Here is a 19,689-nt window from a genome sequence, read left to right as displayed (position 1 = left end):
CTCTGGTCAAATTAAAATAGATAAATAAATAAAGTTAAATAAAAATAATTCTTTAAAAAAGGGGGCGGAATCATAGCAATTAGTGTGCATAAGTAAAAATGGAAAGGTGACAAATAGACAAACTAACATCATACCTCAGTGAACTGGAAAAACAACAACATAAAATGTTCAAAAACTGCCAGGTGAAAAGAAATCATAAAGATTCAAGCAGAAATAAATGAAACAAAATAAATGAACTATACATAAAATAAATGAAAGTTAAAGCTGATTCTTTGAAAAGATTAACAATATCGACACACCATTAGCTAGACTGATAAAGAAGAACAAAAGAACCAGATAAATCAATTACATAACAAAACAGGCAACATTAGAGCAGACAAAATAGAAACACAAAACATCATTAGAGGATAGTACGAGTGACTATGTGCCAACATACAAGAGAATGTGGAGGAGATGGAAAAAATTCTGGATGCATATAATCTACCAAGATTAAATCAGCATGATGTCATAAAACCTGAATAATCCATAATAAGCCATGAGATTGAATCAGTAATAAATAACTTCCCAAAAAAGAAAATCCCAGGTCCTGATGGCTTCACTTCTGAATTCTACAAAACTTTTAAGGAAGAGTTAAGTCCCATTCTACTCAAATTGTTACTAAAGATCCAAAAGGAAGGAAACCTCTCAAATTCATTTTATTAAGCCTCCATCATTCTCATTTCCAAACAGATAAAGATATGACATGACAAAAAAGGAAAATCACAGAGCAATACCTCTGATTCTCAAATCATAGCCAAAAATTTATTAGAAAAACATTATTCATCAAGATCAGGTAGGCTTTATCATCAGGAATGCAAGGATGGTTCAACATATGCAAGACCTTAAGCATAATGCACCATATTAACATATTAACAGAAGAAAAGACGAAAACCATATGATCATTTTAACTGATGCACAGAAACCATCAAATAAAATACAGCATCCCTTCATGATTAAGACTCTTAGCAAGATTGGTACAGAGGGTCATTTCTCAACACAATAAAAGCCATAGATGAAAAACTCAATAGCCAATATTATACTGAATGAGGAAAAACTGAAAACTTTTCCACTAAAAAGGAAACCTCTCAAATGATGCACACTTTCTCCACTTCTTTTCAATATAGTGCTGGAAGTCTTAGCCAATGCAATCAGAAAAGAGAATAATATAAAAGACATTCAAATAGGCAAAGAACAGTCAAAATATCTTTATTTGCATATGACATAATCATGTACTTAGAAGATCCAAAAGTTTCCATGAAAAAACTTCTCAAAGTAATAAATGAATACAGTGAAGTTTCATGATACAAAATCAACATACAAAAATCTGTAGCATTTCTTTGTACAAACAACAAGTTAACTGAGGTAGATCTGAAGAAAGGAAGTCCTTTAACCATAGCCACAAAATGTATAAGTTACCTAGAAATAAACCTACTAAGGAGGACAAAGACCTTTACAATGAAAACTATGAACATCTTAAAAAAATATATTGAAAAGAATATTTACAATGAAAACTATGAACATCTTAAAAAATATATATTGAAAAGAATACAAAAAAAAGTCAGAAAACATCCATATGCCTGGATTAGAAGAATTAATATAATCAAAATGGCAATTCTACCAAATTAATCTATGTATTTAATGAAATTCCCATCAAAATATCATAAACTTTCTTCACAAATCTGGAAAAGACAATCATACAATTTGTCTGTAATCATAAAAGACCTCATGTTGCCAAAGCAATCCTGCATGAGAAGAGTGGAGTGGAAGACATCTCACTCCCTAACCCCAAAATATACTATAAATCTGTGATAACCCAAACAGCATGGTATTGACACAAAAACAGACAGGTAGACCAATGGAATAGAATAGAGACCCCAGAAATAAATTCCAAAGCTTGTGGCCAACTGCTTTTTTTACAAAGGATACCAATCAATCCAGTGATAAAAGGAATATCTCTTTAGCAAATGGTACTGGAAAAACTGGGTATCCCCTTGCAGAAAGACAAAACTTAATCCCCATCTTTCACCATTACCAAAAGTCAACTCAAAATAGATCAAATATCTGAACCTAAGACCTCAAACTATAAAACTACTGGTGAAAAACATGGGGGACCTTGAGGTAGGCAAAGACTTCTTAAATAAAACTCCCAAAACATGAGCAATAATCCCTAAAATACACAAGTGGGACTATAACAGATTAAGAAGTTTCTGCACAACAAAGGACACAATAATAAGGGTGAATCAACAATCCTCAGAATGCTCAGAATGGGAGAATATTTTTGTAAACTATGTCTCAGACAGGGGACTGATAACAGAATACACAGGGAACTCAAATCTTTCTAACAAAGATATACAAACAGCCAAAAAGCATATGAGGAAATGCTCAACATCCCTTATCATAAGGGAGATGCAAATTAAAACCATAATGAGATACCACCTAACCACTGTCAGAATGGCAAAGATTAAAAATACAAAAAGTGTTAAGTGTTGGATGGATTGTGGTGAAAGGGGAACTCTCCTAAACTGTTGGTGGGAATGTAAACTGCTTCAGCCACTGTGGAAAATAATATGGAAATGCCTCAAAGATCCACAAATATAACTACCACTTGATCTAGCAATCCCACTTCTGAGTATTTACACAAAGGACAGGAAAATACTTGGTCGGAAAAGTACTTGCACATCAGTATTTATTGTGGCATTATTTACAATTGCTAAGACATGGAACCAACCCAAATGTCCAAGAACAGATGAGTGGATTGAAAAATTGTAGCACATGGGGCCAGCAGGTGGCATGGTGGTTAGGAGCACTGGACTCCCACACGGCTGACCATAGTTCAAGTTCCAGACCTGGTGGATTGCTTCCTCTCTCTCTCTCTGTGTCCCTCTCTGGTCAAATTGAAATAGATGAATGAATAAGTTAATAAAGTTAAATAAAATAATTCTTTATTAAAAGCAAAAGAAAGAAAAATTGTGGCACATATACTCTTTGGAGTACTGTTCAGCCATAAAAAAAAAGACCCTGGCATTTGATGGAAAGTAGTCAAATATGGAAGATTTATAGCTGAGTGAAGCAAGCCAGGGTATGAAAGAAAAACATTGCATGTATCTACCTGATATATACCCACTATCCACACTCTACGGTGGAGACTGAAATATTGGAGGGCATAAAGGCAGCGAAAATAGTTATTAACAAGGAAGACAATGCGGAAGAGGGTGGAGGAGGAGAAGGAAAAAGTATAGAGAAGGAAAGCAGGAGAAAAAACAGAAAGGCATGAAATTTGTGGGACACAGAAATGGCTTTATTACCTGTTGATAATAACTTTTATATTACTCTAAACTGGACTGGTCTGAGAGGTATTTGATGTTGGGTAAATTTTCCTTACAAGCCAAATGAAGTATAATGATCAAATGTTCAAAAAATAAGATAAAAAATTTTTAAATAAAATAACATAAAGAAGATTATTTTTAAAAAGATATCTAAGCAAAGGACCAAATGGTAGATCTTCCTGCTGTGGGTATTACAGCAAGCCCTATCACCAATTATTCCCAGGAACCTTTTATAGTGCATGCTTAGGAAAGCTTAAGAGAAGGTGAGAACCTACTTCTGCAAATGTATTATTCTTCAGGGAATGGTAGAACTTGGGAATTCATTGTAAGTAAGTGAAATTCAAAAACTATCTCATTTGTGGAGCAAACACTTTAAAAATGTCTGGGGAGAGAGGCTCTCAAATCTCAATGGCTATGATATAAGGGTGCAATAGAGAAACTTCTGAGCTTTCATCTTTGCCTTAAATACAAGCTTAGAAACAGGGAAAATAATTGTTCAACTTCACTCTTTTTAACTGAATGAGAAGTTTCAGACTAGATTTTCCAAATCTTCGGAAGTTCTTCACAGAGGTTTAGCCTTGTGGGGTAATATTCTATTTCCCTTCTCTTTCTTTTCTTCTCAGCTCATATACAAGGAGTACTTTTCACACCGTAATGTAACAAGTACCAAATCTGCCTTATAAATAAATTGACTGGCAAGAGCTTTCTATTGATGCTGACAATGCAAATATTTGATGACAACAAAATTAGAAAGCAAGCTAGAAAATACTAATTTTATTGTTGTATCCTTGACTCTCAGGAAATAATTGACCTAATTCCCTTGTGATTTTCAGATGTGACTGAATATTATTTAAAAGGAGACCTAGGGATTTAGTGTGACAATATGTAACATCAATTTTTGAGGAAAATTCCTTATTAGTATTATGAATGTTGTTGTTTGTTCAATAGAAAAACTCTGATTCCACTCTGATATTTCATCAACTCAAAAACTGCTATCAATTTCACAAGTTTAATGTGCCTTGCTTCCTTAACTGACAAAACCAATCAGCCTTTGTATGTTTTTATGTCTGTTGCATTTACAGGAACTTCCTTGGTCTGTGACTTTGTGGACATATCTTCAGAAAATTTGTAGCAGAAAAGACAAATAGAGTGAGTGTTGTTTTTGATTCTATATATGACTGTTAGTCACATCTTTAGTAAAATAATAAATTAAGAGCTAATGCTTTAGAAAGAACTCATATATATTGATTTGTTCATACTATATTCCATATGATAAACATATGAAGAAACACACAGAAAAAGAATTATAAAAATTATGGTTTGCACTGCTCAAATGTTATCCAACATCCTGACTGTGTTTAATGTTTGTCCAAACATGATTTCTAGTTGTATTATTATTTGTCTCTTACTAAAATGAAGCCAGAATATTGGGGAATAAGTTATGATAAGCACAGTCTTATTTCTGTAACCAAGACTTATACTATTTAATAAAAACAAGAATAAAGGTACATAGTGTTTCAAGATAAAACCCCAATCTTTATTGAGCTATAAGAACCAGTGTCCTCACCCATCTCCTTGTCTTCCAGACTAATGAATGTGTCTAGTGCAGAAATCACCCACCCCGTCAGTCACTTCATCCTCCTGGGCTTTCCCTCCAGTCCAGAAAAGCAGCTCCTCTACTTCGGGCTCTTCTCAGTGACCTACACTCTAACCTTGATGGGGAATGCAGCCATCGCCTGTGCTGTGCGCTGGGACCGGCGCCTTCACACGCCCATGTACATCCTCTTGGGGAATTTCTCTCTGCTGGAAATCTGTTATGTCACCACCACTGTCCCTAACATGTTGGCAAACTTCCTCTCCACAAGCAAGTCCATCTCCTTTGTGAGCTGTTTTGCACAGTTCTACTTCTTCTTCTCCCTCGGCTGTGATGAGGGCTTCTTCCTTTGCATCATGGCCTTTGACAGGTACCTTGCCGTCTGCCGCCCTCTGCATTATCCACGCATCATGACCAGGCAACTGTGCACCGGCCTCGTCATCTTTGGATGGTCGTGTGGGTTCATCATCTTACTAACTCCAGTAGTTCTCATTTCACAGTTGCCCTTCTGTGGCCCAAATGTCATCAACCACTTTATGTGTGACCCTGTTCCACTGATGATGTTGTCTTGTTCTGAAGACACCACCACCAAGCTCGTTTACTCCACTCTCAATTCTTTCTTCATGATAAGCACCTTTGTCTTTATCTCTCTGTTCCTACGCTCTGGTGCTTCTGGCTGTGGTGAGGATGCCCTCAGAGTCTGGCAAACAAAAGGCTTTTTCTACTTGTGCTTCTCATCTGGCAGTTGTCACCCTGTTTTATGGCTCTATTATGATGATGTACATTAGCCCTGAATCAGGACATCCAGTGGAAATGCAAAAGATTATTACTCTGTTTTATTCTGTGATAACACCTCTCTGCAATCCTCTAATATACAGCCTCAGGAACAAAGAGATGAAGGCTGCTCTGAGGAAAATCTTCAGGACTGACCAAAGTTTTCATAAAATTTAAATGAGAGTCAAATTCCATCTCTCAAATGCAATTTACTCTAATAAGATGTGAGTGAAATTTTTGTCTTTAAATTATTTTACATTTATTAAGTGATATAATGAGGATTCTTTATCATCTTATCACTTACCACAAGGCATAGTAGTTGTATTTAAAAGATATTTAAAAGAAAAATAGGGAGGCAAAGTATTATGTCACAGGGAGGTGCGGTATTGTCTGTTGAAGATGTTTTGTGGTTTTGTCAACTGTGTTGGGAAGAGATGTTCACCTGTTGAAATATCCATTTTGTAAGACAAATAATAATGTGATTGGATGTATAAAAGAGAATGAAATGAAAAATAAATTAATTTAAAAAAAGAAAATATATATTTTTTTTCTTTCTTACCCAGATGTAATCCAGTATCCTGATTGCATTTAATGTCTGCCCAAACATAATTTCTATTTGTATTAATATTTGTCTCTTACTAAAATGAAGCCAAAATATTAGGCAATAAGTTATGATGAGCAGAGTCTTATCTCTGTACCAAAACTTATACTATTTATTAAAAACAAGAATAAAGGTACATAGTGTTTCAAGATAAAACAATCTTTATTTTATTTCAAGTTCTTTTATACATTCAATCATGTTATTAGCTTGCAAAGTGAATATTCGAACATGTGAATATTTCACATCAGTCCAATTAATAATACTATAAAGTTATCTTCAACAGATTTTACCCCATTTCTTTGTCCAATTAATGCTTTACATCTCTATTTTTCTCCTTAATATCCTTCCTCGGACTCTACTCCTTCACACACCTTCTTCCCACACTATATCTGATATTCACAACCATTTACTATGTTTTTATATCCTTTAGTCATTCAGTTTCAGCCATAGAGTGCGGACACTCAGTATATTTTAAGTGGAGACATACAATGTTTCTCCTTCATAGCCTGGCTTGCTTCACTCAGCAGTAAATCTTTCATATTCATACACTTTCTGTCAACAGCCAGTGTTTTGCTGTTCTTTATAGCTGAGTAATATTTCATAGATTATATGTGCCACAGTTTTCCAATCCATTTATCTGTTCGTGGGAATTTGGGTTGATTGCACGTCTTAGTAATTGTGAATAATACCACAAATAGATGAATGTGCAAGCACTTTTCAGATTAAATTCTTCTGTCCTTTGGGTAGATACCAAGGAGAGGGATTGCTGGATCATATGGTAGTTCTATTTGTAGATTTTTGAGGAATTTCCAGATCGTTCACAGTGGCTGAATCAGTTTACATCCCCACCAACAGTGAGAGTTCCCCTTTCACCCATCCCAGCCAGCACCTAACATTTTTTGTTTTTTTTAATCTTAGTCATTCTGACTGGGGTTAGGTGGTAGCTCATTGTTGTTTTGATCTGCATTTCCCTTTCAATGAGGGATGTTGAACATTTTTTCATATGCCTTTTGGCTATTCATATGTCATCCCTAGACAGTGGGGGGGGGTTTTGTTCATTTTTTGGGTTTTTTGTTTGTTTTCAGTTCATTCTCCCATCTTTTGATAGGGTTGAACATCTTTTTTTCAGGACAGCTACTTGAGTTCCTTCTGCATTCTGGTTATCAGTCCCTTATCTTATGCATACTTTACAAAAATATTTTCCCATTTTGAGGGCTGTTGATTCACACTGATTACTGTGTCTTTGGCCAAGCAAAAACTTCTTAGGCTGATGTAATCCCACTTGTCTATTTCTGAGATTATTGACTGTGCTTTGCGTGTCTTATTTAAGAAATATTTGCCTACCCCGATATCTCCCAGAATTTCCCCCAGTGCTTTCCTGGAGCAGTTTTATAGTTTGAGGTCTTACGTTTAGACCTTTGATCCACCTTAAGTTGATTTTTGTTAATGTTAAGAGATAAGGGTTCAAATTCATCTTTCTGCAGGTGGATATCCAGTTTTTCCAGCACCATTAGCTGAAGAGATTTTCCTTTGCCCACTGGATTGACTGGTACCCTTTGTCAAAAATCAGTTAACTGTATGTTTGGGAATTTATTTCCAGGAACTCTATTCTGTTTTATTGGTCCACCTATCAGTTTCTGTACTGGTTCCATGCTGTTTTGATTACCACAGCTTTGTAGTATATTTTTGTGTCTGAGAGTGAGATACCACCCACTCCACTCCTCTTTTTCAGGATTGATTTGGCAATACAAGGTCTTTTATGACTCCAGACAAATTGTATGATTGTCTTTTCCAGATCTGTGAAGAATGTTTCTGGTATTTTCATTGGGATTGCATTAAATATGTAGATTAATTTGGGTATGATTGCTATTTTGATTACATTAATTCTTCCAATCCAGGTACATGGGTGTCTTTCTCCTTTTTTGTGTCATTTTCAATTTCTATTTTTAGCTTTTCATAATTTTCTTCTCATAATCTAACTTCTCCTTGTGGAGGTCTTCGGTTTCTTTGGTTAGATTTATTCCTAGGTATCTTATAGTTTTTGTGGCTATGGTAAATGAAATTACTTTTTCAGTTCTATCTCAGTCATATAACAATGCTATAAATTTCTATATGTTGATATTGTATTCTGCAACTTTACTGTATTCATATATTACTTCCAGGAATTTTTTCATCAATACCGTTGGGTCTTCTATGTATACAATCATGTTATCTGCAAATAGAGAGAGTTTTACCTCTTTTTTTCCTATTTGTCTCTTATTTTATTCTCTTTTCTGATTCCATTGGTGAGTATTTCCAGTGTAGGAGGAAAAGAGCTAGAAAAGGAAATTGGGGGTAAAATGGAGAAGTAAGACACTCGTGGGACATAGATAAGGTTTATTATCTGTTGATGAGGATGTGTATAATAGTCTCAACTGGGCAGGAGGTGTAAATCATGCTGGGTAAAGTCTCTTCACAATCTAGATGATGTATAGTGATTTACTGTATGAATAATAATAAAAAGTATATAAAGAAAAAAGAAAAAAAGAAAAGGAGTGGAGATAATGGGCATCCCTGTCTTGTACCAGTTTGTAGTGAAAAAACTTTCAGTTTTTCTTCAATCAGGATGATGTTTGCTATAGATTTTTCATTGATAGTTTTTATGTGTTGAGAAATGACATTTCTATGCCAACATTATTGAGAGTCTTGATCATGAAGGGATGTTGTATCTTATCATATGTTTTTCCTGCATCAATTGATATGATCATATGGTTTTTGTCTTTCTTTCTGTTAATATGGTGTATTGTATTTATGGTTTTGCATATGTTGAACTGACCTTGCATTCCTGGAATAAAGCCTACCTGATCGTTTGCTCAAGGGCACATTCACGGAGAGACACAGAAAGAGAAAAAGAAAGTTAGAAATCACCTCCTCTAAAAAGAAGATTGCCACACTGCAATCCCTTCTCCTCCATCCTCCTCTCAGGACTTTTGGCATGCACTCACACGCACCTGGTGTGATTTCAAGCCTCCCACCAGAGCCAAACCAGGGTTAGCCATGTTAGAGTCCAGCACATTACTACGATGCCACCTACTGGCCTCCAAAGAAAAATATTTTTAATGAATCAATATTTTGCTGTTGTTAAATTTAATTGTATGTTTATAAAGAAATTGGTCAGAACAGTAGATTGTATAATGGTTATATCCCTGGTCTCCCACATAGTCAACCATTGTTTGAGTCTCAGACCTGTGACTTGAAACTCATGCTGAAGAAATCCCCAGAAGAGAATGGAAAAGAAGAAATTGTGGCATGACCATCCTCCCAGGGGGTGATTTCTCACATTCTGTCTCTCTCCCAGTCTCTAAGGTAAGCACGTGAGCCCTATAGCAAAAGTCCCTATCTTAAATAAATAAATAAATAAATGGAAATTCTGTATGTAATTGAATTAAACAAGAACACAGCGGTGCTTTGTACTACTTAGCTGAAGTAACTAGTACCTATGACATGATGATCATACACTGCTTTGGAGATTAACACTGTCATCCTGTATTTCTCCATCATTATGTATTCACTAAAAAAGACTCCAGTTTGAAGGCAGTTTTTCTTTCCAGAATATAATATGTGATTTTTACTTTATGGAAAAAGATCAATAGCCTTAGCTGGATGTGAAGTGATATTTCAGAGCATGCATAAGACAAGGATTCTGAATTTAAAGTGTGTTAGTGATCTGCAATGTGGCATAGAGCTAATTATCAATATTCAGGCATTACAAAGCAAAGTTTGCTTTGTGGTAAATCCAATTTAAACACAATTTCTAGTACCATGTTTGGTTTAATAATGGTAATGTGTGACTTATTTGAGTACTGCCAGAAATGTGCTTAAAGTTATTCCTATTAAATCCTTAATTGAAATTAAATTACTTTCTTTATAATTTTTATTTTGTTCTTTGGCCATCTTTTTCCAAATATGACTCTCCAAAAATAATGAAAAAGAGTAAAAAATATAAGCTATAATTTAACAAATCTTAAATTGTAAACTTCAAGATGTTGTTGAAGTTGTCTTTATTCTACAAAGTGAGGTACAGCTGCCATTGAAATCCTATCATAAAGAGCCTGGGCTAAGAATATTTTCTGGGGAAAGGCAGCTGGTGTTGTGGTTAAGGCTCTGGACTTCCACATGGCCGACTGCAGTTTCTGGATCTGGTATCTCTCTCTCTCTCTCTCTCTGAGCCCACATGTCGTATGGTAAATTAAATAAAAATAATAGTAACAATAATAATAAAATTAAATATTTTTTTATTTTTTAAAAAATATTTTTTAAGAAATATTTTCTGGACTTAAAAGGCAGGCTTTCTTTGAGTTCTAGGACCAAAAAAAGTGCTTTTTCATTATACTTTACATAACAAATACAAATTGCATTGCTGAACAACTGCCTGGAAAAATACCTCCATGGAAAGAACATATAGACAATTGAGTTTTTCATTTTCTAATGGTAGGTTTAAACTACTCATACAACTAACACTAATTTTCATCTGTCAGTTCTATCTTTCAGTTTTCATTATATGAGAAAAGGGCTTTAAAAATTAATGATTTCTAATGTATTGTTTTGCTATAAAGGTATATTTTATATTTATAATTCTCTTTAAGCTAGTTACTAAGCAAACATTTCTCACTCATCTTACATTCTACCTCATATTCAGGTTGTTGCCCCTTAACAGCTTTGAAAATTACTTTGGTACATTTCAAAGTATTTCTTTTCTTTTCTTTTTTTATTTCAATTTCTCATTTACATACAATCACATATGTCACTTATATCTATAACTTTATGGTAAGCAGTGAGAAGGTTTTTCACAACCATCTAAAAAAGAAGAAAAGCTCAGCCATGGTTCATAAATAGGTCCTTTGAAAATATATTTGTAGAAAGAAAAAATTGACAAAAGCTACAATGTAGACACTCTCAGAGGTGGCATACAATGTAGTGGTAGAGAAAATCTACAAAAGAATGGAAGTAGTATACTTTCTTGTCCTCATGCCGTGGTGAGAGAATTGGCCTGTTATGGTGGCATACAATGTAGTGGTAGAGAAAATCTTTACAAAAGAATGGAAGCAGTATACTTTCTTGTCCTCATGCCATGGTGAGAGAATTGGCCTGTTATGGGGGGGAAGAGAAGTTTGAAAGTTCTTAGAAAGTGGAACCAAATTAGGAGTTTCTTTTGGTGAGTACAAATTTCAAAATCTATTCACAATTTCTTCATAGTATGATATTTCCATTAATTTTTTAAATACAAGACACAGATACTATAAGAAAAAGTTTCACAAATGACCCAGAAGAGCAAAGGGACAAGACAGGAAAATTATAGTCAAATAACTTTGAGGGAGAGGCATATAGGAGGGCCTGTGAGAATAAGCCCAACTGTGCATATCTTTGTTTCTCAGACAAAAGTTCATCAGAAAACATACTCCACAGAGAAAGAACTCAACAGACAGGGAGAAAGAATGATTCATCTAAGATAGTCAGGTAGTTCTGACCTCACTACCTCAAGGCTTACTCAAAGTGCCCACAAAGAAAGTGGTAGAAATTGAAGCTATACTTCTATGTATTACTCCATTATTGTATTGCTAAATGGGACTATCTGAGACTACATGATTTATGAATAAAAAAGATTTACAATCCTCACAGCTGAAGTTGCTCAATAGGGAAAAAGTAAGTGTTAGCACCAGGCTGGCCACCAGTGGTACATCACAACATGGCCAACAGATGAAGAGAGAAAGACATCATGCACAAAGAGAGAGAAAACAGAATTCCTCATTTCCTTTTGTTGTTCCTCTCATAACCCCAGCCAATTGAATGGTTCCCTCCCATTAAGCTCCACCTCTTAAAGATCACACTACCTCCCAAAGACATTATAATTGGGTCCAAGATTCTAGAGTATAAACCCTTTAGGAAAAAAATTATTATCCAAACCATGGCATTCTACCTCTTGTCCCAAAGGTTGATATCTTTTTTATATACAAAATACAACCATCCCATTCCACTGGTACCAAAACAATTTATTCCAGCTCTAACACTAAAGTCCAAGTCCAAGTCAATCTGAGATGCAAGGCATATTCCTTCCAGATGTAAGACCACAAAATCAACAACATGTTAGCAGCTTCCCAGATATAATGATTAGACAAGCACAGGATATAAATTCTCATGATAAAGAAATAAAAGGACCCAAGCATGTCTGAAACCCTAGAGTGCAGACACTAGATCATAAACCTTGAAAATAATCTCCTTTGAGAACAAATTCTGTGTACTCCAAAGGGGGTTGGTCCTCTAAGGTCCTGGAAAGCCCTATCCAGTGACTTCTCTTGTTGCAGTCCATGTGGCTGCTCATACTTAGAGTCTGGTACCTGTAGCTTTCCGAAGTAATTATTGCACACTGCCAGTGACGCTACATTCCTGAGGTTTCGAGAGCAATCCCCCATCCCTGCAGCACTAATAGGTATGGCGCTGGGGAATAATCTCTCATTGATCCCACATTTGTGTCTGGCACTTCTCTATTGGAAGCTTTTTACTATGACTCCACACCTGCAGCTGTTGTCTGCCTGAGCTCAGAAGCTATTCCATACATCCTTTTAAATTTAGGTGGCAACTACCACACACTCACAGCTCTTACTCTCTACACACCTGCAGAATTTACTGCCATGTTTTTTTCCCACATGGGTATAAATAATATTTCTTCCACTATCAAGACCTATGCCCTTCAAATATCCAATTGAGCTACACCTATGCCATCTTGAGTCACAGCTAAAGCATCTTGGCATACACTGTGATGTGCAGTGGGCCAGAATGTACAGGAAAGTATTTCAATTCTGAGTCCTTTGATGGAAACCATTCTGTTCTCTAAGGCCTCCCTACCCATGATGGTAGGAGCAACCATGTGGATATATGACATGCTTTGAGGGCCTTTATCCCATTATCTTTCTTATTCTGTCAGTGGAAAATTGCTTCACAATTGGTACTTCAGCTACACTTAGAATTCTCTGACAAACATGTACTTTTGTTTTGTTTTTTATTCACCAGTCTGTGCTTGTTCTTGTTTGAGAGAGATAGAGAGAGAGAGAGTGCTAGCATCTCCCAATGAATGTTATCATACCATAATCTCTTATCCTGCATTACAAAGTCTGATTCTTGACCCCAATCTGCCATCCCATCCACACTTCATTTTTACCAAATTTAAAAAAATATATAGTTCACTTATTCACTTACTAGTTCTATTTTTCTGTTGCTTTCCCACCACCACAACTCTAAGTTGAAATGCTCTATGTAGGCAGTACTTGTTTTTTGTATTGCTATCCCTCTATAGTCCCACTCTCTGTTAAACACTGCATAAATGTATCTTGAGTAATTCCATATAAGTTTTAGCACTTAAAATGCCATTATGCTAGTGGCTATCAGAAAACTGCAACAAATATTTCTAAGTAATGAGTTCAGAACTTATATTGATGGACAAAGAAATTTTTTAATAGAAACAGGGAATCTAATGGTAGAGCATCCTATTGTATTGAGTATTGAATAGGTATTACAAAAAGCTCTATTACTATTTAATTACTCCCCAGGAACCTTTTGCAGTACCTGATTACTTAAAGCATAAGAGAAGGTGAGAATCTACTTCTACAAACATGTTGCTTATAAAGAAAGGGGTTAAAAAATTCATTGTAAATAAATAAAATTTTTAAACTAGCTTATTTGTTTAGAAAATACTTTAAAAATGTCTAGGGAGAAGTTTTCAAATCTCAAAGGTCGTAATATAAGGAAGCAAAAAAGAATACCTTCATCTGGGTTTTTATCTTGACCTTAAATATGAAGTAGAAGGGGGAAAATCTCTCAAATTTACTCTGCAACTCAATGCCAATTTACAGACAGGACTGTCATAGTCTTCAGAAATTCCTTCAATACTTTTTATTCTGTGTGGTAATATTTTATTTCCCTTCTCTTTCCTTTCCTCTCAGCACACATATAAGGAGTAAGTCAGCTTCTGGGTTTTTATCTTGACCTTAAATATGAAGTAGAAGGGGGAAAATCTCTCAAATTTACTCTGCAACTCAATGCCAATTTACAGACAGGACTGTCATAGTCTTCAGAAATTCCTTCAATACTTTTTATTCTGTGTGGTAATATTTTATTTCTCTTCTCTTTCCTTTCCTCTCAGCACATATATAAGGAGTAAGTCAGCAGGTGGTTTGGTGATTAAGGCACTGGACTCCCACATGGCTTACCATGGTTTGAGTACAGGACCTGGCAGTTTGCTTTCTCCCTGTAGATGGTCTTTGAGTGCACTTGGCCCGTAGCAAATTTAAAAAATAAAGTAAAATAATAAAACCTTTTTATACCTTAATGCATCAAGTGCCACATGTTCTGCATAAGTGGGTTGAGTGTCAAGTGCTTTCTTCTCACCCTGACAATGTAAATATCTGACTTAGAAATATTTAATGAAAATAGAGGGAAGCAAAACTAACTCAATTAGAAAGAACAGGTGGGGGGTGTGCAGCTGATGCCATGGTGGTTACATTGCTGGACTCCTACATGGCCAACCACAGTCCAAGTCCTGACTCAATGGCTTAAAACTCACTCTGGGCATGTGTTCATTCATATCCAAAACAGGTGGGGGGTGTGCAGCTAATGCCATGGTAGTTACATTGCTGGACTTCTGACTCGATGGCTTAAAACTCACACTGGGCCTGTGTTCATTCATATCCAAGATTCCAGCTTCAACCCAAAAGCTCAAGTTAAGTCACATCTGAGATGCAAGGCAAACTTCTTCCAGACGTGAGATGTGAAATCAAGAATATATGTTATCAGTTTCTCAGATTTAATGATGAGAAAGACATAGGATTTAAATTCTCATAATAAAGGAATGAAAGGCACCAAACATTTCTGAAACTCAAGAGAGCAGACATCTCTTTTGATTCCAAAGTCCATATCTCCCAAAAGAGAGTTTTTCCTCTAAGGTCTTGGGCAGTCCCATCCCCATGGTTTCTCTTGTTGCAGTGCAGATGGCTGTTTGTTCTTGGAGTCTGACTCCCGTAGGTTTTTCAAGTGGCCATTGCATATTGCCAGTGACTTTACAGTTCTGAGGTCTTGAGAGCAATCCCATCCCTGCAACCACTACTGGTATGGCCCTGGTGGCTTAGTATTATCTCATATGCCCCCATATTTCTGTTTGGCACTGCCCTACTGGAAGTTCTCTCCCAAGCCTTCCCTCCTTTAGACCCTAAACTCCAACACAGCTGTGATTTAAATATATCCCCTAGAAATACATACCTTGAGATATGGTGAGTCATTGTAATGGTGTCAACACTACAGAAACAATACAATTAAAGTGTTGAATGTGTGGCTTTGGAATGTGATGACTGGGGTGGGGTTAGATCATCAGGATGAGGTCCCATGAGGATGCAGAAACACTGCTCTTGCTCTGTACCACCAGCTATTGCCCTGCACTATTTCGGGACTCTACGAAGAGTCCCCATCAACAAGAAGACTCTCCCCAGATTCAGCCTCTGACCTTAGACACTCAAAACTATGAGGTAAGTAAACTCAATTCTGTAAATTTTTCCATTTCAAGTATTTCAGTTGTTGGCAACACTTCCTTACTAAAACACAGACCAAGCAAATTTTAAATGCCCAGAGGCCTCTAAGATCAAAGAAAAAGCAGAAGACTTGCTATAGATAGCATGGCTCCACAAGATGAGAAAAAAAGCATGCGATTTCAACCTATTCCCTCTCATGAGCAAATAAATAACAGAAATGTTTCAGAAGCTTCCGATATCCCTACTAAAGCTAATTAATGAAGATCTTTCCCTGTCAAAGCCACTCAGTAAACACTCAGACAAGTGTCTGGGTTTCTATTTTGTTTTTTGTTTTTGTTTTTTTGCATTTTAACATATCATAGAAACTATCTGTAATTTAGTATGCAGCTCAAAATTAAGACTGCATAGTGTTAACATGACAGTAGTCAGAAAAATTAAAGATATTCTGAAAATTATTTTGTGAAAATGCCAACTAAAGTCACGTAGGTTATATGAGAAGTAATTACAATTACTATCTAGAAAATTTGCAAACCGAAAACTTGAGTTGAGGGGTAGACTGAAGGATAGCTGCTACTCAAAGAGGAAGTGGAGATAAGAGGATGGTGACCTAAGGAGCCTTCTCAGTTCTCACTGCTCCAGCACACTAGCCTCCCTGATCCTTGTCTGCCATGCTGGACACACACCTGCCTCTGTTTCCAGGACTTATTTGTTCTATCTGAAAAACTCTCTCAATATCAGCATGGTTTCTTCCACTTTTTTATGACAGTGCTCAAAGGTTAAGATCTGTCTGGATTATTGCCCTAAAATCTTATTTGAAATGACAACTTCTAACTCCCAGTTCCAATCTCCTATGCTACTTTATACTTTATCAAATGAAAAAATATATATATAATTAACATATTCATACTGATTGAGTGTAATTTCTGTTGCAAAACAGCTCACAAAACAGCTGATCTACTTGTAATTTTTCCCCAAAACCTAAGACTAAACTGAATGAATTTTATGTAGGCAGGAAGTGCTTTCTCTTTTGCCTATCTCGCTGCATCCCCACTCTGCTAAGCACTCCATAAATGTTTCCTTAATACTGCTATACAACTCTTAGCACTTAAAATGCCATTTTTCCAGTACCTGTCATGAAATTACAACTAAAATGTCTCACAGTAAATATTTGAGAACCAATATTGGTGGTAAGAGAATGCGTTGAATAAAAGAAACAGGGAACCCAGTGGTAGATCTTCCTGTCCTGGGTATTACAACAAGCTCTATTCCTGTTTAATTATTCCCCAGGAACCTTTTTCAGTGCCTGCTTACAAAAGCTTAAGAGTAGGTGAGAACCTACTTCTGCAAATGTATTATTCCTATGAGAAAGGTAGAGCTTGGGAATTCATTGTAAGCAAGTGAAATTCAAAAACTATCTCATCTGTGGAGCAAACACTTTAAAAATGTCTGGGGAGAGAGGTTCTCAAATCTCAATGGCCATGGTACAAGAGAAACTTCTGAGCTTTCATCTTTGCCTTAAATACAAGCTTAGAAACAGGGAAAATAATAGCTCAAATTCACTCTGTTTGACTCAGTGGAAGGTTTCAGACTAGATTTTCCAAATCTTCAGAAGTTCTTCACAGAGTTTTATCCTTCTAGTGTAATATCCTATTTCCCTTCTCTTTCCTTTCTTCTCAGCTCATATACGAGGAGTAAAAACTTTTTACACCATAATGCAACAAGTGCCAAATTTGCCTTGTAAATAAATTGACTGGCAAGAGCTTTCTATTGAAGCTGACAATGTAAAACTTCGGTGATAACAACATTAGAAAGAAAGCTAGAGAGTACTAATTTTATTGTTTTATTCTTGACGTTCAGAAAATAATTGACCTAATTTCCTTATGATTTTCAGATATGAATGAATATTATTCAAAAGGAGGCCAGGGGCTTAGTGTGACAATGCGTAACATCAATTTTTGAGGAAAATTCCTTATTATTATAATGAATGTTCATGCTGGTACAATACAAAATCTCTGATTACACTCTGATATTTCACCAACTCAAAAACTGCTATCAGTTTCACTAGTTTAATGTGCCTTGATTTTATGTGATAGAATGCTTCCTTAACTGACAAAGCCATGCAGCCTCTGTCTTGCTTGTTTGTTGCATTTACAGGACCTTCCCTGAACTGTGACTTTGTGCACTTATTATCTTCAGAAAATCTGAAGCAGAAAAGACAAATAGAGTGAGTGTTGCTTTTGATTCTATATATGACTGTTAGTCACATCATTAGTAAAACAATCAATTAAGAGCTAATACATTAGAAAGAACTCATATACACAGATTTGTATATACCATATTCCATGTGATAGACATATGAGGAAACACACAGAAAAAGAATTATCAAAATTATGGTTTGAACTGCTCAGATGTAATCCAGTATCCTGATTGTGTTTAATGTTTGCCCAAACATGATTTCTATTTGCATTAATATTTGTCTCTTACTAAAATGAAGCCAGAATATTGGGGAATTAAGTTATGATAAGCACAGTCTTATTTCTGTAACCAAGACTTATACTATTTAATAAAAACAAGAATAAAGGTACATAGTGTTTCAAGATAAAACCTCATTCTTTATTGAGCTATAAGAACAGTGTCCTCTCCCATCTCCTTGTCTTCCAGACTAATGAATGTGTCTAGTGGAGAAATCACCCACCCCGTCAGTCACTTCATCCTCTTGGGCTTTCCCTCCAGCCCAGAAAAGCAGCTCCTCTACTTCGGGCTCTTCTCAGTGACCTACACTCTAACCCTGATGGGGAACGCAGCCATTGCCTGTGCTGTGCGCTGGGACCGGCGCCTTCACACGCCCATGTACATCCTCTTGGGGAATTTCTCTCTGCTGGAAATCTGTTATGTCACCACCACTGTTCCTAACATGTTGGCAAACTTCCTCTCCACAAGCAAGTCCATCTCCTTTGTGAGCTGTTTTGCACAGTTCTACTTCTTCTGCACCTTTGGCTGTGATGAGGGCTTCTTCCTTTGCATCATGGCCTTTGACAGGTACCTTGCCATCTGTCGCCCTCTGCATTATCCACGCATCATGACCAGGCAGTTGTGCACCGGCCTCGTCATCTTTGGATGGTCGTGTGGGTTCATCATCTTCCTAACTCCAGTAGTTCTCATTTCACAGTTGTCCTACTGTGGCCCAAATGTCATCAACCACTTTATGTGTGACCCTGTTCCACTGATGATGCTGTCCTGTTCTGAAGACACCACCACCCAGCTCATTTATTCCTCTCTCAATTCTTTCTTCATGATAAGCACCTTTGTCTTTATTCTCTGTTCCTACGCTCTGGTGCTTCTGGCTGTGGTGAGGATGCCCTCAGAGTCTGGCAAACAAAAGGCTTTTTCTACTTGTGCTTCTCATCTGGCAGTTGTCACCCTGTTTTATGGCTCTATTATGATGATGTACATTAGCCCTGAATCAGGACATCCAGTGGAAATGCAAAAGATTATTACTCTGTTTTATTCTGTGATAACACCTCTCTGCAATCCTCTAATATACAGCCTCAGGAACAAAGAGATGAAGGCTGCTCTGAGGAAAATCTTTAGGACTGAACAAAGTGTTCATAAAATATAAGTGAGAGACAAATTCCATCTTTCAAATGCAACTTACTCTAATAAGTTGTGAGTTATAAATTTGTCTTTAAATTCATTCTGATTTGTTAAGAAAGTGATATAATGAGAATCCTTTATCATCTTACCACTTACCACAAGGCATAGTATTTGTACTTAAAATCGTATATATATATATATATATAA

At 36.2% G+C, this 19,689-nt stretch overlaps 1 protein-coding gene and 1 pseudogene across 1 annotated transcript in view; both read left to right on the top strand.

The window, feature by feature from the left end:
* Positions 1-4,955: 4,955 nt before the first annotated feature.
* LOC102477427 (olfactory receptor 11G2-like) lies at positions 4,956-5,910 on the top strand (annotated as a pseudogene).
* A 12,643-nt stretch (positions 5,911-18,553) lies between these two features.
* The window catches only part of LOC102477016 (olfactory receptor 11G2), a 5,188-nt gene continuing 4,052 nt past the window's right edge, over positions 18,554-19,689 (top strand). Inside the window, exon 1 of the mRNA XM_006149424.1 lies at positions 18,554-19,471. Coding sequence (XP_006149486.1) covers positions 18,554-19,471 — 918 coding nt within the window. The remainder of the gene's footprint in view (positions 19,472-19,689) is intronic.

This window comes from Tupaia chinensis, unplaced genomic scaffold (genome assembly GCF_000334495.1).
Source record: "Tupaia chinensis unplaced genomic scaffold, TupChi_1.0 Scaffold000260_1, whole genome shotgun sequence".
NCBI classification, from domain to species: domain Eukaryota; kingdom Metazoa; phylum Chordata; class Mammalia; order Scandentia; family Tupaiidae; genus Tupaia; species Tupaia belangeri.
The sequence above is the reverse complement of the archived record's forward strand: the minus strand, read 5'-3'. Positions and strand labels throughout refer to the sequence as shown.